The 23,621-nt window shown below is 49.9% G+C and overlaps 1 protein-coding gene across 1 annotated transcript; it reads left to right on the forward strand.

Annotated features, from left to right (window-relative positions):
- The first annotated feature begins 8,390 nt into the window (after positions 1-8,390).
- LOC119801192 (methanethiol oxidase) lies at positions 8,391-17,694 on the forward strand. Its single transcript, XM_038311673.2, has 11 exons — positions 8,391-8,494; positions 11,198-11,254; positions 11,391-11,503; positions 11,720-11,905; positions 12,501-12,621; positions 13,850-14,032; positions 14,294-14,472; positions 15,974-16,052; positions 16,141-16,262; positions 17,103-17,192; positions 17,314-17,694. Exons 1-11 carry the CDS (start codon positions 8,491-8,493, stop codon positions 17,692-17,694), a joined length of 1,515 nt encoding a protein of 504 aa, XP_038167601.2. The 5' UTR covers positions 8,391-8,490.
- The last annotated feature ends 5,927 nt before the right edge of the window (positions 17,695-23,621 follow it).

Below are 23,621 nucleotides of genomic sequence, written 5' to 3' on the forward strand. Positions count from 1 at the left end.
CACAGACATTCTTCCAATTGAGCTACACCCTGAGGCAAGAGTTTTATCTTGAAGAGACATAATCCAAAATATTTACACAAGAAATAATGTGCTCAAATAAAAAAATTAAAAGCAAACACTGAATTTGACTTTTCCTTCCTGGTACTACTCTGACCGCTAAGACTGGGAGTAGATGATCAGTGTTAGAATTCTGATGTTAACCTTACGTGTCTATTCAGTATTGTGTGTGTACATAATATGTGTGTGGGTGCAGATGTGAAAATCGGAGGGGACTTTGTGGCCTTGGTCTCCTTCCGTCTTTTCTGGGATTGAACTAAAAACGAGTCTTGGGTGGCGAGCACCTTTGTTTGAGGAGCCATCTTGCCAGCTTTTCTTCTCCTCCTCCTCCTCTTCTTTTCTTCTCCTTTCCTTCTCCTCCTTCCTTCCTTCTTCTACTCCTTCTTTCTTCCTTCTTCTTCTGATGGTACTGGGGAGGCTAGAGCCTTGTATATTCCACTGAGCTGTATCTCTGGTCCTCTTTTTCACTTTTATTTCAAGACATGGTTTTACTAAGTTGCCCAGGATAGCCTTGAACTCATCCTGTAGCCCAGGCTCATCTTGAATTCACAATCCTTGGCCTCAGCCTCCCAAACAACTAAGATTATTACAGGTCTGTGCCACCAGACCCAACTCTTTTATGCTTTTAGATGGGGTCTTGTGTAGCTCAGACTGGACTTACCGTGTGCCCAAGAGCGATCTTGAAGTACGCCTCCTGCCTCTGCCTCCCAAGTGCTGGGGTCTCAGTCACTCTCCACCACGACCAGATAATTGCTAGACTTCCTATAAAAGGTTCTGATGTCCAAAGCCTCCTGCTTGGTAAGATTATTTGGTAACTGACTTCCCAAGCTCCTGAATGGTAAGACAATGAAGAGCAAGACCGCCCAGTATCAAAGGTGGAGTTACACGGTACTAAACCCATTTCATGCGGTTTCTATTTGTTCTGTGGCACTGCCTAGGACATTTAAGGTATTTATCACATTTGTCTGTGCACATCAGACCCTAGCACACAATCTTTAGTCATTTCTGTGGCATTCCTTCAATGCTTTACTGCCACTGAAATGAGATCTGTAGCACTGGGGTGTAGCTCAGGTGTGAAATGCTTGCCTGGTATGCAGGAAGCCCTGGTTTTCACCCCAGCAGTGAATAAATCTGAGCGCAATCATGATCCCAGTACTCGGGAAGTGGAGGCAGGAGAATCAAAAGTTTAAGGTCATCTTCAGCTACGGTTACAGACAAAAAAAAAAAAAAAAAAAAAAAAAAAAAAAAAAAAGAAAAAGAAAAAAGAAAGAAAGGCAGGACTATATATAATTAAAGAGACAGTGAACATTTTTCCACTTACTATATCAAAATACAGTTCTGATTAATCTTTGTTGTTTGTTTGAGGAGTTTTGTGTGTTTGTTTTTAAGATGGGTCTCACGTAGCCTGGGCTAGTCTTAAAATCCCTGTGTAAACTGCACAGGGCTTTAATCCCAGCACTCGGGAGGCAAAAGCAGGTGGAGCTCTGAGTTCAAAGCCAGCCTGTTCTACAAAGTGAGTTCCAGGACAGCCAGAACTACAGTGAAACCCTGTCTTGAAAACAAACACAACACAAAACAAAAAAACCCTTTGTAGATGAGGCTAACCCAGGACTCTTGCTCTTCTCCAGTCCCTCAATTAGACAGGCCTGAGTCACCGCACCTGGCTCTAGATTAATCTTCATATGGCTATCTAAATATAAGCAGGGTGACAGCCTCATGACAATTTCTGTCATGTTATAAATTATGACTGACACATGAAAAATAAACATTTATGACAACTCTTTATTTGTGGGTAGAGGTGAAATGGTCACCAATAAACAACTTTTCTCACCCCTGTTTTGTGCTGTGCTGGGAACTGAACTCAGTGCCTCAGACATAATATACCTACCACAGGGTTATACTGGCCAATAATTGCTTCTACTTAGTTTTTTGTGTATGAGGAGTATGTGTGTGTGTGTGTGTGTGTGTGTGTGTGCCCACATTTCATGTGTGTGAACTTGGGTGTTTGTGTGTCAACCTTTTTGGAAGTTGGAAGACAATCTAGGGACAAGCTCACCTACCTCCTATGAAAGGGTCTCTTGTGCCTCGGTACTGCCTGAGGAACAGCCTAGGGCCCCGTCTCCTCTGAGAACAGCCCAGGCTCCACTCCCGTCTCCCCTCAGAAGCACTGGAACTGAAGATACGCATCACGGTTCCTAGCTTCACCTAAGTTCTAGAGATTCAAAACCAGGTCCTCACTTGCATGACAAGGGTTTAACCAGATTGGCCGATCTCCCCACACCAACAATTGATTTTCACAACACATCCTTAGTCATTTGGCCACAGTCCCTGCTCAGTGCATAAACCAAGCCACGGTGCGCTACTAGGAATTGGAAGATTTACTACCCCAGAAGTAAGCCTTCAGCCCAGAGGGCAAAGGAGGCTGCCCTAAAAGCAAGGAAAGACGCTGGACACGGTGAGTTTTAAGAGCCAGTAATAGCCAGATGGGATGACATTTCTGAGTTCCCGCTTTTCACGGGAGCCTGAAGGAGGGCAGCATTTGAAATTTTATTCCTTTTCTCTGAGCCTATGTATTATTCTGAGCACCAGGGTATGAACTCATTGTTGTTCAGGAAAAAAAACAAGGTGAATGTGAACAGCTGAGTGAACTGGTAAAACAAGGTCAATGTAAGGTCAAAAAATAAATAAGTAAATAAATATTTAAAAAAAATGCTGTCTTCCACCGAGTTTCTGTGCTTGAGCACATGGGGGAACAGGTTTGGTCCCACTGCTCCCTTCCTCTGAGGGTGTGTCCTCGGTCTGTCAATATGAGGAAAAATGAAGGGGATGGAGCCCCAAGACCTGCTTAGCTGGGGAAGATCACCTGTCCAGCCAGGCCTGCCTCAAGCCTCTACATTCTGCATACACTGGTGTGCACTCTGCTCAGTTTACACAGTAGGCAACCCTACAGACGTGGTGCTCTGACGCTGTCTTAGATACAGTCACTATTGCTGTAATGAAACACCGTGACCAAAAGCAAGCTGGAGAGAAAAGGGCTTATTTGGCCTACTATCCTGAATTACAGTCCATCCAGTGAAGCCAAGATAGGAACTCAAACAGGGCAGGATCCTGGAGGCAGGAGCTGATGTACTGGCCATGGAAGATTCCTGCTTGTTTGCTTGCTGCTCATGGGTTGCCCAACCTGCTTTCTTATAGCACCCAGGACCCCCTGCCCAGGGATGGCACCACCCACAATGGGCAGGGCCCTTCCCCATCAATCACTAATTAAGAAAATGCCCTACAGGCTTGCCCCCAGCACAGTTTTAAGGAGGCAATTACCTCCTCTCCAGTGACTTTGGCTTGGGTCAAGCTGACATAAAACTAGCCAGCACAGATGCCCTTATCCTGGCTGTGAATCCTTCTAGTTTCTCTCCTAGTGTGTGTGTGTGTGTGTGTGTGTGTCCGTGTGTCCCTGGGCCTCACTGCTCCACCCATGAGGAGAGTCTCCTTTCTCAGTCCTGTACACAACTGCTTCTTCACTTCTGTCCCCTCTTGGTGTATCAGGCTATCTGTCCTGGGACAGAGAAAGAAACAAACCCGTGTGGTTCTAGTATTCTTTCAGGATCTCCCACCTCCCACTCTTCTGCTCCCCCCAAACCAATGAAGCGAAGGAAACACAGCATGTCCGGCTGCAAGAACTGTGTGGCCCCGGGGTCAGAGAAGCTGGTGGCTATCCTGCTCAGCAATCTGCCCATGACCTTGACCCTGTCAGGGGCCTTATATTCCTCACAGACAATGTTAAGATTATCTACACGCTATAGCAAAGACTAAATGGGCTGATGCAAGCCAATTAGTCCTTTTTCTCCCTGTATCCTGTTGCATGTGTGAGTGTTCATGTGTACGTGTGGTCATATGTGTGCACCTTTGTATGAAGGTACAGCTTGATGTTGGCTTTTTTTTCAGTGCTGGGGAGCAAACTCAGACCCTCACTCTTACAAGGTGCCTTACTTACTCTCCTGTTACGACAAATACTCTGCCAAAGGCAGCTTGAGAATGGAAGGTTTGGTCTAGAAAGACGATTCAGTGATGAAGAGCAATGGCTGCACGTCAGAGGACCAGATTTAATTCCCAGCGCCCACATGGAAGCCCACAACTGTCTGTAATTCCAGTGCCAGGGAATTAAGACTTTCACTCAGACATACATGCAGGCAAAACACCAATGCACATGAAATAGAAATAAATCAATCAAGCTGGGTGGTGGTAGCACTTGCCTTTAACCCCGGTACTTGGCAGACAGAGGCAAGCAGATCTCTGAGTTCAAAGCCAGCCTGGTCTACATGGTAAGTTCTGAGATTTCTGAGAAACCCTGCCTCAGAAATTAATTAATTAACTAGTTAATTTACTTAAAGGGAAAGAGAGGCCTAGGTGCAATGGTGCATGCCTTTAAGTCCTGCAGTTGGGAGGCAGAGACAGGTGGATCTCTGAATTTGAGGCCAGCATGGTCTACAAAGCAAGTTCCAGGACAACCAGAAATACATTTTGATCCATAAGCAATAGGAAGTGAATTGTCTCACTAGGTATAGTTTGAGCAAAAGAGACCTCAAAGCCCACCTCCACAGTGACACACTTCCTCCAAGGCCATACCTATACCAATGAAGCCACACCTCCTAACAATGCCACTCCCTTTGGAGGATCATTTTCTTTCAAACTACCACATATAATATATGCAGATAAATATTCATACACATAACATAAATCTTTAAAAAAATAAAGAAATATGGCAGGGAAGTCAAGGTGACAGACGTTTGAGATAATTTGTCACATTGCACTTGTGTTTAGGAAGAAGACAGCAATGAAGGTTTGGCCTCTAGCTTTCTCCATTTTAATGCAGTCTAGGACCCAAAAGAGAGCGAATAAGCAAAGAAACAAAGCTCCTTCTTCCCTATCCTTCTATGAACTTTCAGCTAAAAGCTTGGCCCAGATTAGTGGTGGGTCTTCCCACCTCAAAAAAATCTAGATTAAAGGCAGGTCTTTCCACCGCAAACATCTGGATTATAAGTGAATCTGCCTGCTTCAAATTTAGTAAAAGTCCCTCACAGGTGTGCCCCTCCACTTTTGGACTTTAGTTAACTGCAGAAGTAGTCAAGTTGACAACTGAGAACAGCCACCATCCTTTCCAGACCCTAACTCATGATCCTCAGCACTCGTGAGCCTGCAGGTCTGCACCCAGGCGAGAGCAGCATTCTCTCCCTTCCCTTCACTGGGTTTAACTTGGTTTTGTTTTTCAACATTTTCCCATCTCAGCCATCAGAGATCTTGAGGCCTGTTTAATGGGCCCAAAGAATCTGGCTGAAGATGGGTGGGAAGGGGTGCACCAAGAGCAGCCTGACCTCCTGCAGAGTGCCCCCAAGTCAGGGCCTCCACTTCCTGTTCTCCCAACCCAGGGCCAAAGAACGTGAGCAGTATTAGCTACACCCTCTGCGTCCTCCAAAGCTGCCATGGCCTGGGGTTGGAATCAACAGACACAAATGCTGGCCCATCCCCTGGCCTTCCGTGCACACTACTGTGGGACGGGGCACTGGCGTGGTGGCCGCATACAGGTCAGCTTTGGGCACCCCCTAGCCACCACCATTCGCTATGAAGACTCAATCAGTCTGGTTAGCTTCTGGTTACAGAAGGGCAACCAGACAGGGGAGGTAGCTTTTCAGTTCCTGAAGAGCAAAATTAGTAGGCCCTGCAGCCCCGGAAAAGGTCGTTCCATCCCAACTCCGGAAGCCCGGGATAGTCCTGTTAGCAGCTGGCTTCTCTCCCTTGACTGCCTCTCCCTGGACTGGGACAACTTCCTCTAAAACAACTCCTCAGCTCTCAAGTAAGAGGTCAATGAGAAACAGAAGGCAGACGTTAGTGGTGCCATGGAGACACTGCCAAGAGCAGCCAGGTCGGAGTGCAGGGCTTTGAAAGAACTGTTGTCAAAACAGACTCAAGGACAAACAATCCCTAGTGCCTCTTTTGGAATTATTGACTGGGGAGGACCAGGGTGGGGATCCTCTGTCTTGAAGACCTGCGCTACCTCTAGACACCACCACTCGCGGTGACTACTGCTTGCTCCAGCAGACTGGCTGGGCTAGAGATTGGGGACGGAGCCCTTCCGCCCCTGAGAAGCAGTTCCTGGGATCTGCTGCCAGCAGCAGGAAAACTGTTTACTCTCCAGCTTGGAGAGTAAAGAGGAAGTGAGAGAATCCTCAGGAAGAGGAGGCAGGCCTCGTAGAGGAGTGTGGAGGGCAGAGAGTTGGCAAAAGCATGGAAGCAGCCCCGGGGAAGGTGCACACACTAGGCCAGCTTTGCTGTCTGTCTGTCTGGTTGTGAATGGTAAAGACGACAGGACAGAGAGCCAAGAGGGGTTCAGTGACGTTTGTGTTGATATTCTTCACCCCCTTAAGTCATTTTGAAAAATATTTACGTATTTACTTTATGTATATGTGTGCATCATGTGCCTGTGGAGGCCAGTAGAGAGCATTTGGATCCCTGGAATTTGAGTTAAAGGTGGTTGTGAGTCATCCATTGTGGGTTGCTGGGAACTGAACCTCCTCTGCAAGAGCAGCAAGTGATCTCAAATACTTAATTATATCCCCAGCTCCTACTTAAATCTTTTTAAATTAACTTTTGGAAAGTCCAGGTTTGGAAGCTTATGCCTTGAAGGCACAGAAGGTCTAGCCTGGTACTTACTATGTAGACCAGGTTGGCCTCTGACTTCTTGTTGGGATTACAGTTGTACAATGCCACAGTTAGTCAGAGGAACATTCTTGGTGGGTACATAAACTTTCTGCTAAGAATCCGAAGGACAGATGGGAGTGCACTGGTGCACTGAGCCTATTTGACCCACCCCACCCGCTTCCTTCCTCTCCCCCTTTCCTTCCATGCCATGGATTTACATCCCATACATATGCATGGTGAATTAGTCCAGAGAAATTCCTCTCAGGCCTCTCAGTTGGACTCTAGCTTCTTCCTTCAGAAGTGAAAGATGGCTTACAAGGCCTCCGTCACCTCAGCTCTGGTCCTCCCCATAGAGGCTGTCTTCCCTTCTAACTGTCCCTACAGCTATCTCTGCTGGTGACCCTGAGTCCAAATGTCACCTCACCCCACAGCTTTCATCTAAGATGAAAGTGGCCTCTGCAGATACCAGATTCCCTGAAGTGTGTGGACAGGGGTTTCCCTGCGCAGACAGCTCATGCTGAGGAGAGACGGAGCCCCTGGCTCCATAGTGGAGACCACTTGGACCTCTCTGCTGTAGTCCTTCAGACACCAGCTTTCTAGGATGGAGGGCAGTCCCAGAAGGGGTAACAGGGTCAGGCCTCAAGGCTGCTTTGAGGAGCCATTAAGAGTTTCTCAGCAAGCAGTGGTGGGGTGCCTGTCCCTTGCATGTCACAGCCACAGGGTTAACTACCTGAGGAGACACTTGCACTTCAAGCTAGAGGACCCACCCCACGACAGGCAGTGCCCCAGAGTGTTTTCTGTCACAGGCCAGTTGGGGACAGCAGCATCTGGTGACCTCTTTCTGACCCTGCATGCAGCCCTCAGAGGACCTATCCTCAGACTGGTGGGAGGAAGTCCACTCTCACCTCCTGAGGTTATGAGGGTAATTGGCAGTTATAACAGCCACTGGGCTTTCTCCCACTGCTAAGCTCAAGTCTCAGAAGCAGCCCTGGGAAAAGTGGAACCTAGGCTCCCTCTCTCACCTTGGCTCTGTTGGGCAGCTGCTGCGGGAAGACATGGGCGAGGGGTCTGGGTGAGCAAGAATGTGCCTTTTGGAGCACGGAAGTCTGGACAAAGAGGACGATCTTAAGAGAAAGCTGGCCTTGGATGTAGAAGTAGGAACAAACAGGTCCACAGCCCTGGGTACCCCAAAATGTCCACAGACAGGGCCAAACACATAGATGAGCATTTGAAAGTACAGGAACATGTGACTGCAGACATATAAACACATCCCTCACATGGTATCTGCTCACGTGGACACACACAAGCATGTACACATCCAGACACAGGCACACACCAACTCACACCCACGCAGACACCAACATAAAGGTACATGCGTGGGAACCCACAGGAGAATGTTACACAGGCACACAAACTTAATACATACATAGGTACCCACTAACGGCACGGATGTATTTACGTGTGTACACACACACATACACACACTCACACTCACACACCACACACCCTGTAACTTGAATGGCCAGGCCACTTGATAGCATCCTGGCCAGCAGCCCTGTATAGTGTACCCTGGACGGCAGCCAGGTCCCTCCCCTTGCCCCACCTCTCCCCCAATTGGTTGCATAAATTCCCTCCCTTTGCCCCTTCCCTGTGCAGTCTGCCTCCAGCGCCAGCATTGGTCTCTGGCAAGCTCTGCCCATTCCTGGCAAATCCTGCAGGACCAGAGTGTCAGCCAACAGCATGGGTAAGAAAAGGGGCTTCTCAAAGCCGTGGCTAGTTCACCCCAAGATTAGAGGGTCCTTCTTCCTCCAGGAAATGACTCAAAACTGGAGAGGGCAGTGAAGAAAGAACTGGACTCTCTCTCTACCCTGCAGGCATGCGCATACGCAGCTCACACTCAGGCATTCCTGCTTCTCAGTCCAGCTCAAGTTCTGAGGAAGGAGCAGGGAGGAACTGCAGAAGTGGTCCTTGGGAATCCTGCCCAGCCTCTGCAGAGAGGGGCTGGGGGCGGGGGCAGCAGACAGGGTAGGGGTAGGTGGCAGGGGCAGGAGACAGAGGCAGGGGCAAGGGCAGTGGACAGGAGAGGTGGACAGGAGCAGGGGTAGAGAGCAAGGGACGGGGCAGAGGAGCCTCTTTCTAACTGAGAAACTCTAAGGGGAGTGGGGATTCTTGGGAAGAGCCCCAATATCTCTGTGACAATATCTGTCACCTTAGCAAACAGACACTGGGTCTGTCTCTTGTTGGGGAGGCACAGAACAGCCTCACAGCCCAGACCTCTCAAGCTGCTCCATATCACCAGTGCATTGGGAGGTCAGGGCGGCCACAGGAGCCCACTGAGGAGCTGCTTCAGCCCCTCCTGAGTCCCACAGCTCTCATCCTTTTGCCTGTGAGCTCCTGCAGTCAGGCTGAGGCTCGGGTTTGGGAGGGAATGCTGAGGTCCCCTGCAGCTGGCCCTTCCCAATGGCCAGCCTGGCAGAGGAAACCCACTTGAACTTTCCCTGAGTTCCCCAAACTCAGAATGCCAGAGACCTTGCTGGAGATGCTTAGGACTGGAGGATACCCTACAAAGAAAGACAACCTAGCAGCCTGGAGCCAAACCCTGGGATAGCGGGACAACCCTCCTCCATGTCTTTCCTCTTTTAAAGATGTTGTTATTTTATGAGTGTTTGCCTATGTGTATATATGTGCGGCACAGACGTGTCCCGGGACCATGGAGGCCAGGTGTCAGACAGCTGTGAGTGCCATGTGGGTGCTAAGAACCATATGGTCCTCTGCAAGAACAGCAAATGCTCTTAACCCCTGAGCCACCTGTCCAGTCCCCAAATGAGCTCCCCTATTTTGTTGTTGTTGTTTTGTTGGGGTTTTGTTTCTGTGTGTGGTTTTTTTGAGTATGGAATTCATTATGTAGATCAGGCTGACCTTGAACTCAGAGAAATCCTCCTGCCTATGCCTCAGGAGTGCTGGGCTTCAAATATGCTTTTTATTGATTCTCTTCACCTTCCCCAAATATGGGTGGTGGCTCATGGGCATAACCCAGTACTCAGGAGGCTGAGGCAGAAGGATCTTGGTGAGTTGGAGGCCAACCTGAGCTACATGGTAAGAATTTCCAGATGAAGCCAGGTTTCTGGATTCTACAGGGCTGTCGCTGCCTCCCTACTTCTGTGCTCTCCAGACATGGGGCTCCCAGGCAGCAGCAGGCTTTGCTTTGGACTTGACTGCTTCTTACTGTTTTCTTAGTGTTTTGATTTTGTGTGTCTGGATGTGTGGCTGGCGTCTGTGTACACACATGTATACCATATGCCCGAGGAGGCCAGAAGAGGGTGCCAGATGCCCTGGAGCTGCAGTTATAGACAGTTCTTAGGTACCACGTGGGTGCTGGGACTCAAATCTGGGTTCTCTGGGAGCAGCCATTGCTCTTAACCGCTGAGCCATCTCTCCAACCCCTCTCCTGCCTCCCTTGAGGCCCTGGGTCAGGGCAGGAGGGAGAGCCCAGCTCTTGTGAACTCCAGGCCAGGATTTCTTTCCATCTACATCAGCCCCTTCCCAATTCCAGTCCTCCAAGGTCTGGCCCAGGCTCTCTGGCTGGAATCCTGGTGGCTGTCCTGTGAACCTGGTAACTGGAGGGTCAGGAGGGCCTCACCCTGCAGCTGTGGTGGCTAGGCCAGTGCCCAAGGACAGGCAGCTGGTTCTCTGTTGTGGGCTGCTGTTGAGTAAAGCTGTGCACAGGGGTCAGAGGCATCTGACCTCCCTAGAGCTGACCGTCCAGGTGAATGTGAGTGGCCTGGTGGGGACTTAACCGTTGAGCCATTTCTCCAGCTGCCCTAATTCAGTTTTGCTTGTTTGTTGTTTTAAGAAAGGGTCTCTCTGCGTATCCCTGGCTGTCCCAAAACTAGGTGGACCAGGCTGGCCTTGAACTCAAAGAGATCCGCTTGCCTCTACCTCCCCAATACTGGGGTTAAAGGCATGCGCCCCTACTCAGTTTTCTGCTGTATATCAAGGCTAGTCTTGAACTCCTGTCCCTCCAGCTTTTGCTCCTATAGTTGTGGTCACAATGCCCAGCCCACTGTGCCTCTCGTTACCTGCTTTTCACAGATGAAGTCGACACTGAGTTAGATAATTTTCCCACATTCCTATGACCAGCCAGGAGGGCTGAGATGGAATGAAAGTCAATGTCATAACTCTTAGGCACACAGCCACTGTCCAAATGCTTGCCACCCTGCCAGAGTGTCTGTCCACGTCCAAGTCATGTGACTCCACTCTCTCACCACAGCTTCACACCCATCAGAGCTGGGGGATGGGGATGGAAAGGCCAACGTGGTGAGGCTGGAGAGAGGATCCAGGCCACAGTGGGTCGGCCCTCGTATGCCAGGTGTGCGTCACAGCTGGAGAGAGGGAGACTGCACGCTCCAGAAAGGCTCCAGCTAACACACTCCCATTGTTTCCACAGCCACAAAATGCGGAAAGTGTGGCCCAGGCTACCCTACCCCTGGTGAGGCCATGAAAGGTAACGTGTGTGTGAGCCAGCATCCTCTGCTGACTCTATGGTAGGGTTGAGGACTTCAGGCCTAGCCTTAGCCCTTTAGCTCACCCCGGGCTGCCTCTGCCCAGCTCATTACCATAACCCCCTCTCAACTCCCCAGGACCCCGGGAGGAGATTGTCTACCTGCCCTGTATTTACCGAAACACTGGCATCGAGGCCCCAGATTATTTGGCCACTGTGGATGTTGACCCAAAGTCTCCCCATTACAGTCAGGTGAGGTGAGGTATGGTCGCTGGCTCCCCTAAGACTCCCAGTGCAGCTCTGGTTCCCTAACTCCACCCTTCTTTATCCCCCCTTGGAATGGCATTGGAAGCTCTTCACTGCCCAGGGTGCTGAGCTGGAACCCGGCCTGTGCTGGGCTCCAAGCCCAAAGGGAGTCTAGAGAGGCACAGCCTGGGTAAGCAGCACTTCCTGCCCCTCTGCACCCAGGTCATCCACAGGCTGCCCATGCCCTACCTGAAGGATGAGCTGCACCACTCGGGATGGAACACTTGCAGTAGCTGCTTTGGGGACAACACCAAGTCCCGCACCAAGCTCATGCTACCCAGTCTCATCTCCTCCCGAGTCTACGTGGTGGACGTGGGTTCTGACCCTCGTGCCCCGAAGTTGCACAAGGCAAGTGCTCTGTCCTTGTGGCTGGAGACCCTTGCACCTGCTGGCCCACCAGTCTCTGGACCAGCTGCCTCCAGCTCTTATACGGGGTCTGGCTCAGCAGCAGGGAGGGGAGACCTCAGAAGTTACCCGAGCCTGCTGGGCTGGCACCATCCAGCAGTGTGGACTGGGTGCCAGAAGAGGAGGCTTCTTCTTGAGGGGGAGGAGAGACCCGTCTTCCCCCACCCAGCTAGGAGCTCAAGGCTTCCTCAGGCAGGAGCTCCAGGCCTTCCTCTCAACACTGCATTGGACAAGCCCTCTGCACCAGATGCTCACAGCTGGCTGCTGAGGATGCAGAGCTAACACTAGCATGGGAGGGGCCCCAGGTGCTGGAGTGCCTTCAAGAGATGGGGAAGGTTGATGTTCTCTGACTGAGGATTTAGTGATGGCTTTCCTGCCTTTCTGTTGCTGCTCTCTGAGTTACCAGATTGAATCCCTGCTGTCTTCCCTCAGGGAGAAGAAAAGAAAACAGGGTTCACAGACAAAGCAGGGAGAATGGGAGGAGGGGGTGGAGACTCCTGGCTCTGTAAAGTCAGACCCCACTCCTCACCTTCTCCAGGTCATTGAACCCAGTGAAATCCACTCCAAGTGCAACGTGGGCAATCTGCACACCAGCCACTGCCTGGCCAGCGGAGAGGTGATGATCAGCACCTTGGGGGACCCCCAGGGTAATGCTAAAGGTACCTGCTGGCACTGTGGACTTGGCAAAACCATAGCAGATAAGAGGCATGGGAAACATCTGTCTGTGTAGGATCATGTCCAAAGCCCGGGGAGCAATGGAGTGAGGGGCCAGGGAGAACTGGCTGGCTGAGTCCCACCCAGTGTCTAAAACGTCAGCAAGTGATATCAGTTGTCTCGACTATTCCTACAGGGACGAGGCTCAGCTGGATCTGCTGATGCAGGAGATAATGCCAGATACTTTAGGCTGTGGTAGAAAGATCACAAGCTCAAGGCCTGTCTGGGAATCTTAGCAAGACCTGTCTCAAAATACAAATAAGAAGCTGGAGAAACACCCCAGTGATAGAGCACTTGCCTATCATTGAGGTCTCAGGTTCAACCCCCAGTACAATCAATCACACATGCACACACTTACATTCACAACACACAGACACTCACACAAGATGAGCTGTGACTGCCGAGTTTGCTAGAAGGCATAGTCATATCTTTATAGCCATGAAAATATGAACACACACACAAACCTAGCAAATACATCATGTAATGCCTGCCTGCCTTTGTGAATTCATGAGCAAACCTCACAGTATTTGGCTTGGGGTGTGTGTGTGTGTGTGTGTGTGTGTGTGTGTGTAAGATTTTAGAAAAATATATGTGAACACAGTGATGTACACCTTTAATCATAGAACTAGGGAGGCAGAGGCAGTAAGATCTCTGCGAGTTTGAGGCTAGCGTGGGACTGCATAGTGAGTTTTAGGACAGCCAAGACTACATAGAGAAAAAAACCTGTCACAAGAAAGAGAGGAGAGAGAGGGGGGCCAAGGGAAAGAGAGGAGGAGAGGAGGAAGGGCGGGAGAAAAAGTACTGAGCCCACAGAGCACAGCTGGCGTCCGTGACTGGAGCTCCACCTGTGGCTGCCTGGGACTCTTCCCCTGACGAGGACACTTAGCCTGTGGGGAGAACACCACTGGAGCTGTGGCAGCCTGGGCAAATGATGCTTAAGGGGCCAAGTCCCAGAGCTCTCTGTCCAGGGGGAGGACATTTCCCCAGAGTTCTAAGGGAAGCAAACGTTGCTAAGAGGGAGCACACAGAGTAAGGGGCCCTACCTCACACCTGCCATCTCTGAAACAGACACGCGGGCATCTGAATTCAAGGATCTGGCCAGCTGGGTGGGAAAGACAGCAATAGCTCACCGCCTCTACCCAAGTTCCCTTTCTCTTTTTATTCCCTGCTCAGGGGGTTTTGTGCTGCTTGATGGGGAGACCTTCGAGGTGAAAGGCACGTGGGAGAAGCCTGGAGGGGCTGCTCCTATGGGTTATGACTTCTGGTACCAACCACGACACAATGTCATGATCAGCTCTGAGTGGGCCGCTCCCAACGTCTTCAAAGATGGTTTCAACCCTGCTCACGTGGAGGCCGGTGAGAATACTCTTTCGTCTGTCAGGAGCATTGGCTCACCGCCCCCCACCCCATCCCCACCCCCGCCAGCTTTCAGGTCTCTAACCAGCACCAGGGCCAACTCTTAACAGGCTAAGTCATGCCAGGTGCAGAGTGCTCACCCAGCTCAAGCGTCCTCGGTGCCCACTTCCAGCTCTCCATCCTAGTCGGTGCCCTGCCTCTCCCTGTGCCCTCGCATCCTTTCTGACCCCAGCCTCTGGTCCCTGTCCCCTCCCATCTCAGGGTTGTATGGGAGCCACTTACATGTGTGGGACTGGCAGCGTCGTGAGGTTATCCAGACCCTAAAAATGAAGGATGGGCTCATCCCCCTGGAGGTCCGCTTCCTGCATGACCCAGATGCCACCCAGGGCTTTGTAGGTTGCACCCTCAGCTCCAACATCCAGCGGTTCTACAAGAATGAGGTAAGTCTGAGTCCCCCCCACCACACACACAGGAGTCTCCTCAGGACCTCCTCCCAAACATCCCCCCCCCCACACGCACACACACACACACACACACACGAGTCTCCTCAGGACTTCCTCCCAAACATCCCCCCCACACACACACGCACACACACACACATACGAGTCTCCTCAGGACTTCCTCCCAGTCTTCAGCGTCCACATTTGTTGGTCCCACCAGCCTAAGGCTTCCCAGGAAGAAATGCTGATATGTGGCTGGCCTCTCTTCTCTCTGGGCCAGACTGATTTCCACCTTGCCTAAGTCTGTTTTCTGTTGCTATAACTGAGCAACTGAGTATCACAGGCGGGACAGTGATGAGGAATAGATAGCTCATAGGACTCAAGTTAGGCCTTCCAGGGTTGAGGAATGGCTTCTGGGAAAGGTTTCCTTGTGGTTCGGGATGAGAGAGCCCTATGCAAGAGACAAATGGACTTTATAAATGAACACATTTTCAAGATAACCATGATACTCTCATAGGTGAACCCATCCTCCGTGAGCTCTGACTTAATCACTTCAAGGTCCCACTTGTCCCCAGGTGGTGGCACATGCTTTTATCCCCCCACTTGGGAGGCAGAGGCAGAGGCAGAGGCAGACAGATCTCTGAAGCGGCAGCCAGCCTGGTCTATGTAGCAAGTTCAAGGACAGTCAAGGCCATGTAGTGAAACCCTGTCTCATTAAATAAACAGGGGCCAAAGAGACGGCTCAGCAGTTCAGAGCATTCGCCATTCTTCCAGAAGACCTGGGTTAAATTCCCAGCAACCACGTGGCAGCTCACAACTGCCTGTTACTTACTCAGTTTCAGGGACACAAGTTCTTTTCTGGCCTCCAAAGGTACCATGAACACGTGTGGTACACAGACATACATGCAGGCAAAACACTCATACGTATAAAACAAAATAAAAGCTAAATAAAGCAATAAACAATACCAAAAGGTCCCACCTAGCCAGTCAGAATGGCTCACACCTGTAACTCCAGCACTTGGGATGTGGTGGCAGAAAGATTGCAGGTTCAAGGCCAGCCTCTTCTACATAGTGAGACCTTTTCTCAAAAACCCAGTTAAGGTTCCACCTCTTAATTCCTCACAATGGTAATTACATTTCAGCATGACTTTTGATAGGGACGCTTGAAGCATCAGTGGCCATATAGATACATTCATTCAAAACCTAAGGTGGTCCTGTGGCACACACGTGACCCCAGCACTTGGAAAGTGGAGGCCGGGGGAACAGGTGTTGAGGCCAGCGTGGACTACATGGGACTGTCTCAAAAAGCAAAACAAAAAAGTGTACATAGTGAGCATCTCTGTCAGGCACTCTGACAAGCAATGGCAGGGCCATGGTGAAGCAGTCATGCTCCTTGCGTTAGGGGCTTGCAGAGAAGGAGACCCTAGCCACAAGGCCCAGTGTCTGCTCCCTCCCTGTCCACAGTTCTCAGCCCACTTCCTGCCTCCCTTCCCCAATGTAGGGAGGCACCTGGTCAGTGGAGAAGGTGATCCAGGTGCCCTCCAAGAAAGTGAAGGGCTGGCTGCTGCCCGAAATGCCAGGTGAGTTCCGGGAGAGGGTGGAGTCAGCAGGTGGGGTCCTGGCCTGGGGAGAGGAGACTCCTTAAAAGCCCCTCCACCCACTCCTTAGGTTTGATCACTGACATCCTGCTGTCCCTGGATGACCGCTTCCTCTACTTCAGCAACTGGCTGCATGGGGACATTCGCCAGTATGACATCTCTAACCCACAGAAACCACGCCTTGCTGGGCAGGTAGGGGCACTAGTGGAGGAGTCTGGGCAAGGTGGAGAGGATGGGAAGGTTCTCTGGGGAGATAAGGGAGGAGCAGGAAAAGCAAAAATGTGAGCCAAAGTACAGGCTCAGGACTGTAGAGTCCTGGCTGAGCACAGGGAACGAGTCTGAAACTAAAGGGATGCTAGCTGGGTGTGGAGGAGCACACCTTTGAGACAGAAGGAAGTGGATGTGAGTTTGAGGCCAGCCTGGTCTACATAGTGAGTTTCAGGGAAGCCAGAGTTCCATGGTGAGCTGCTAACACACAACACACACACGCTATCACACACACACACGCTATCACACACAGGACACACACACATACTCACACACATGCTATCACATACAACAGACACAACACACACACACACACGATTCTAAGTCAAGGAGAAACAGCTCTTCTGTAATGTCCACACCTGTATGAGTTACTCTTCTGTGATGAAATATCCCGCAGAAACAAAGGAAGGAGAGGTTTATCCCAGCTCAGGCCTCTGAGCAGGGGCAGAGTCCATCGTAGTCCAGAAGGTTGCGGCGGCAGCACGGGAGGCAGCTGGTCACATCACAGTGCGGTCACAGAGGGGGAGAGTTGGATGCGGGGACTCAGCTTGTCTTCCCCCTTTATTTGCTCTGGAATCTGACCCAACTCCTGCTCAGGGTGCATCTTCCCTCCTAATTAGAGCTCTCTGAAATGCCCACAGACAGACACTACTCCAGGGCATGTGTGTCCTCGCTGATTCCAAGACCTGTGAGGTTGATGTGGACATTAATCGTCACTGTATCTCTCACTGTTGCCCCCTTTTGTCCTCTGCACCCTGAACCCAGATCTTCCTTGGGGCAGCATTGTCAAGGAGGCCCTGTGGAGGTGCTGGAGGACCAAGAGTTAAAGAGTCAGCGGAGCCCCTAGTGGTTAAGGTGAGAACATCGCCCTGGCCTCACTGGCCCCTCAGATCCATGCTCCAGGAGAATCTGGGGGGGATGCGCTGGGACCCAGGCGATGTGCCAGCCCCTTAGTCAATCCGTGTGTCCCTTGGAGTCTGACCTCTTGTTTCCCAGGGAAAACGAGGTCCCTGGAGGCCCCTCAGATGATCCAGCTCAGCTTGGATGGGAAGCGTCTGTACGTCACCCCATCGTCACTGTACAGCGCCTGGGACAAGCAGTTTTACCCCGACCTCATCAGGTGAGGCGGCAGTGTCCAAGCGTCACCTCTCCACCAGGCCTCCAGAAGGATCGCGTGGCCTCTGAAGACAACCTCAGAACTCCACCTGTGCCCTACCAGACAGATGGCCCATGTGGGCCCTGCCCCTCCCAGGAACCCATTATCCTCACCAAATCTTGGGGTGGGGGTGCTGGTCACATTGTCACCTCTCACCCTTTCCTCCTCTTCCAGGGAAGCTTCCGTGATGCTGCAAATTGATGTAGACACTGTAAAAATGGAGGGCTCAAGTTGAACCCCAACTTTCCTGGTGGACTTCGGGAAGGTAGCCCCTTGGTCCAGCACTGGCTCATGAGCTTCGGTACCCAGGGGGTGACTGCAGTTCTGACATCTGGATCTGAAGGCTCGCCCCAAAGCCCCTCCTCTATGTTCTGAGCCCTCTCTGAGGAGCTTGGCTTCACTCTGCTCGCTTGGCCCCCACTCTCCAAGGCCACACTGAGACTAGTGAGATCTGCTGAGTAGCATCTCACGACTGTTGCTCGTTGTCACTGTGCTCTTCCTAAATGAGCTCTTGAAGCCCCAAGAAATAAAATGCTGCGCCTATCCTCAGAGCACTGTCATGGAGGAGGAGGGGTGGAGTCCTCCTCAGAGCACTGTCATGGAGGAGGAGGAAGGGTGGAGTCCTCCTCAGAGCACTGTCATGGAGGAGGAGGAAGGGTGGAGTCCTCCTCAGAGCACTGTCATGGAGGAGGAGGGGTGGAGTCCTCCTCAGAGCACTGTCATGGAGGAGGAGGGGTCGAGTCCTCAGCCTCTGCCACTTTCTGCATGCAGAAGGCTGAAGTAGACTCCAGGACGTCGTAGTGACTAGTCTGTGCCAGTGATCCCAACATGATGCCCGTGATGTCCAACATCTCCCCCTTTATGGCCATGGAAACCTAAGTATTACCACAGGGAACCTGAGATATGTCAATGTTTTTGGGCATATGTGTACATGTAGTGTGTATATGTGTGCATATCAAGCATATGTGTGGTGTGTATATATATATGTGTGTGTGTATTCTGCATGTTCAAGCACATGAGTGTGGTGTGTATATGTGTGTGCGTGTTCAAGCATGTGTACATGTGTGTGTACATACATGTAAGGCCCAGACTGATCCTGGGTCTCTTCCCTGTTCACTCTTCACCCTATATATGAAGACAGGTTCTCTGGCTGGAGCTGGAGCTTGCTGTTGCAGCTAGGATGACAAGCCAGCTCACTCCAGGGATTCTGTCTCCATTTCCCATGTGTTGGGCTCACAGGCAGGCCACCCCCCCACTAGAACACGGGTCCTCACACGGGGCAAACACTTTACCCTCCAAGCGTCTCCCCAGGGCTATGTTCTGTTTTGTATGTTCCTCGGTCTGTGCTGTGCTGTATCATCTAGCACATGATTTTCCCCATGAAACAATCTCATGCATCATGCCTTCTTTCCCTTTAAAGTCTTCAGACATTTACCTTGAACAACCCACCCCAGCGCAGCTCTGACTCCCCTTCGCCTCTACCACCCAGCACTTCCTCTGCAGCATCTCCTCCCGCGAGAGACCCTTACTGCCCCCAGCTGCCTGAACTGACCTCATCACCAAGCCACCATTCTGAGCTTGCGTGGACAGATTTCTTACAGAAAAGTGAAACCTCCTGAGGGTGGGAGGGTCCTAAAGGAAGAATACTTTGGGGTTGTTTTGAATAGAAACTTCTTAATTCCCAGCACAGCTGAATATCAGCATAAAGTACGTCTTGATAGACAAGTTAACCAAGTGTTTATTATGAACCAAGAGTGTCCTGGCTATTGTTCTATTGCTGTCAAGAGACACATGGACAAGGCTTGCCTGGTGCCTGCCATGTTTTCCCACCGTGGTGGTGACGGCTCCTCTCCCTCTGGAACTGTAAGCTCCAAGTAAATTCTCCTTTCTGTACGTTGCCTTGGTTATGGTGTCTTATCACAGCAACAGAACAGTAACTAATACACTCTGTCAGGTCCGCTAGAATCTGTCCTCAGGGGTCACTTAGACTCGAGAGGACCCTCTGCTGCGCTAACCTTCCTTTCCCAGTTTTTCCATCTATGTGAGGAGAAGCCCGTGCTTCTTAGAAGCATTGAGGAATATTTCCCTGTCTTGATGCTCCTCTTTGTAGACCGTGCACAGGTTATAGTTCACTGGAGGAGGTCTCCATGCCCTCTCAGAACAAGGGAACAGGTGCCTCCTCACAGTTATAGGACAATTCAGGAGATGCCCCCACAGTCCCCTGGAACTTAGTGGACATTTTAAGAGGATATCTCTGGCCATATCCATAGAGGCCTCCAACTATGGTTACTGAAGACACAGCAGGTCATTTCCACCAGTCTGGTATTTTTAATTACTGTGTATTATTTACATAAAACTTGAGTAAAAGCTGAACACTCTTAAATAAAACCTGATTAGACATACAATTTTGTTCTTTAAGCCAGTCCTTGTATAAAGAGCAGCCAGGAACTCTGTTGATTTCTTTTTCTTTCAAAAACCAGCATTATTTATATCAGAGCGGAATGGAACACAATCATACAGAGAAACACCAAGGGGCATCCCCAGCTCTCAGCCATGAAGACCAACTCCAGGGCAGGGTATAACGGCACACGCCTTTGAGCCCAGGAGGCAGAAGCAGATGGAACTCTGTGAGTTTGAGGCCAGCTTGATCTACAGTAAGTTCCAGGACAACCAGGGTTACACAGAATAGCCCTGTCTCAAAAACAAAACAAACAACAAAAATCAACTCCCCGGATTTAACACAGTTTGCTTTCAGTGTTTTTATCTTTGATCTTAGAAATTTCAATATCATATACATAAAGCCTTATCTTTTAGATACCTTATGTACTGATGTGGGATCCCCTTCTGTATGGTGTAAATATGGTTTATTACTATTGGATAATAAAGAAGCTAATTTGTCCAATAGCCAGGCAGAATACAGCCAGGTGAAAAATTCAAACAAAGACAAAGGGAAAAAGAAGGCAGAGTCAGGGAGATGACAGCAGTCACTGGGGAAGCAAGATGTGAAGCAACAAGCCACAAGCCTTGTGGTAAAATATAGAATAATGGAAGTATATTACCTTTTCAGTTGTAGAAGCTAGTTAAAAAATAAGCCTGTAGCAATAGGCCAAATAGTTTTTAATTAATATTAAGCCCCTCAGAGTGGTTTATTTGGGAACTGGGAAGGCAGGAGAGAACCGCCCCTAAATAAGTCTTGTTTTGAACCCCATCTGCCACCGGAGAATGTGCCCTTGAATTAATGAAGTAAAAAGGATGTGGGGGGGGGGCAGGGAAATCTGTCATGATGTGTCCCTTCTTGCCTCTTGATTGAACCTCATGAGACAATGCCGGTGAAAATTGATGGGTTTGGCCTTCCTTAACCCCTGCAAAACAACTCATGTGACTTGGGCCATTTCCTGGGAAACGCCAGGTAATGGACCTGGACCGAATCCATCCCCCGACCAGTGTTTTATTAAAGCTTGCTTCAAAATTTAGCTTTAAAACTGTGGTGGGTGGTGCTTAATCTCAACCAGTGGGATTAGGAATGCCACAGGTCAGGAAGCCACACTAGAGACCCCATTTCCCAGGTACTAGTATTCTGTATTAGCTTACTCCCTTGATGCTATAATGAAATACCTGACAAGAAGCAGTGCCTGTGGCTCAGGGCATGCAGCCCACCTTGGTGGGGAAGGCATGGGTGCAGAAGGCCATTGGCTCCTGTCTCAACAGAACGGAAAGCAGAGAAGGGGCAATGGTGGCGCTCAGTTGGCTTCTTTCTCCCTTTTTATTTGGTCCAGGACCCCACCCCCATGGCTGAGCCGAGACTGCACCCTCAGCTCTCTCTGGAAGCTCCCATGCAGACACAGCCAAAGGACTGTAGCTCTGATGCCCTAGGGGTTTCTTAGTCTAGCTAAGCGACAGTCAAAGCAAGTTGCACATCCTGTTCAGTAGGACAGACTTGGGGACCTGTCACAGCAGAGAGGACGGAGACTCAGATGACTGGGGTCACATCTATGACACACTTGAGGAAAGACCTGCAGATAAAGTGCATGGAGAACTGGAAAAGTCACAGCTCAGTGCCAGACAAGCAAGCATTGCAAGCCAGGGCCTGACACACACCTGTATTCCCAGGGCTTGGGAAGCTGAGGCAGGAGGATAAACACTAATGCAAGTGACAACTTGGAAGGGTATCTCTGGAGCACTTTTGAGCATCAAGGGAGAGGGAGGGCTCAGTGGGTAAGGCCACCAAGCATAACGACTGAGTTAGATTCAGGACCCATATGGTGAAAGGAAGAGCTGACTCCATGAGTCTCCTCTGACCTTCACACAGTGCTGTGACTTGGTGCTTGTGCTCACACGGTTGGTTCTAAAAGAGAGAGGTCAATGAGGGTGATAATTATGGTGTGTCTCGGGGTTCTCCTGTGCATACGGCTGGTAGTCCCAGCACTTGGGTGATGTAGGCAGGAGAGATCAGGAGGAATGCGGAGTTCTTAGGGTTAAACTGGGCATATACATAAGACTCTATCTCGGGAGTTGAGGATGACTCACGTTCCAGATGTTCTGGTGAGTTCAAGTCCCAGCACCCACAGGTGGCTTCATAATCATCTGTAATGATGATCTGGTCGCCCTCTTCTGGCCTGCAGCCAGGCAGAAGAACATGGTATATATAACAAATCTTAAAAAAAAACCTATCTCAGCCGGGCGGTGGTGGTGCACGCCTTTAATCCCAGCACTTGGGAGGCAGAGGCAGGCGGATCTCTGCAAGTTCGAGGCCAGCCTGGTCTACAAGAGCTAGTTCCAGGACAGGCTCTAAAACTACAGTGAAACCCTGTCTCGAAAAACCAAAAAAAAAAAAAAAAAAAAAAAAAAAAACCTATCTCAAATTAGAAGAAAAATGTTTTTAAATTATAAAAGGAGAATAACCAGAGCTTATATGTGTCCCAATAAAGATGCAATAGAAAACACACAAAGCTATCTAAAATATCCTTGCTAGAAAAAGTAAGATCAGCTTGATAGCACTTCTAGATTTCAACTAGCTCAGGGAAAACACAGGAAGAACAAGTTTAAAAATACTTTGCATTCTATATTCCGTAGTGTCGTTATCTGGTTCTGGTAACAAGGCCGCACGAGCTCCACAGAAGGAATTGAGTAGTATCCTTTCACCTTGTATTCCTGTTTGTTGTTTTGAGGAAAGGCGTCTCTATGCAGCTGTGACTGTCCTGGAACTCACTATGTAGACCAGGCTGCACCTCCAACTCAGAGTTCTGCTTGCTTCTGTCTTCCACGTGCTAGGACTACAGGCGTATGTCACCAAGCCCGGCTTTCACTTTCTGTCTTATGGAACAAGTTAAGAGGACTTGGTGGGAGGTCCTCCTTGGAAGGTTGATAAAAATCAGGGGGAGGAGGTGGAAATTTCTAATAAATAAATAATCAGCAGTGAATCTGTCTGATCCTGGGCTTTCCTGTGAGCAAAGGCTTTTATAAACAGCTTAATCTCACACTTGTAGGGTCTGTTTTGAGGGTTTTTTTTGGGGGGGGGTTGAAATAGGGTTTCTTCTGTAGCTTTTAGAGACTGTCCCGGAACTAGCTCTTGTAGCCCAGGTTGGCCTCGAACTCAAAGAGATCCGCCTGCCTCTGCCTCCCGAGTGCTGGGATTAAAGGCGTGCACCACAATCGCCCGGCTCTGTTTTGAGGTTTTTTTTTTTGTAACTTTAGGGCTTAATCTACGTAGATAATATGAGTTGAGAAAATTTCCTTAGTTATCCAGCTTTTCAGAGTCCAGTCTTTCACAGTAATTTCTTTCTTTTTTAAATTTATTTATTTATTATGTATACAACATTCTGCTTCCATGTGTGCCCACACACCAGAAGAGGGCACCAGATCTCATTATAGATGGCTGTTAGCCACCATGTGGTTGCTGGGAATTGAACTCAGGACCTCTGGAAGATCCGTCAATGCTCTTAACCTCTGAGCCATTTCTCCAGCCCTCACAGTAATTTCTAAGGATGCTCGGAATCATTGGAGGTCACTGTAGCGACAACCCTTGACCTCCAATTTTATTAACTTCTGACTTCTCTTCTTGTCAGATTAGCTAAAAGTTGTCTATCTTACTAACTTTTTCAAAGGACCACCTCTTTGATTTTGTGTAC

This window comes from Arvicola amphibius, chromosome 14 (assembly GCF_903992535.2).
Source record: "Arvicola amphibius chromosome 14, mArvAmp1.2, whole genome shotgun sequence".
NCBI lineage: Eukaryota > Metazoa > Chordata > Mammalia > Rodentia > Cricetidae > Arvicola > Arvicola amphibius.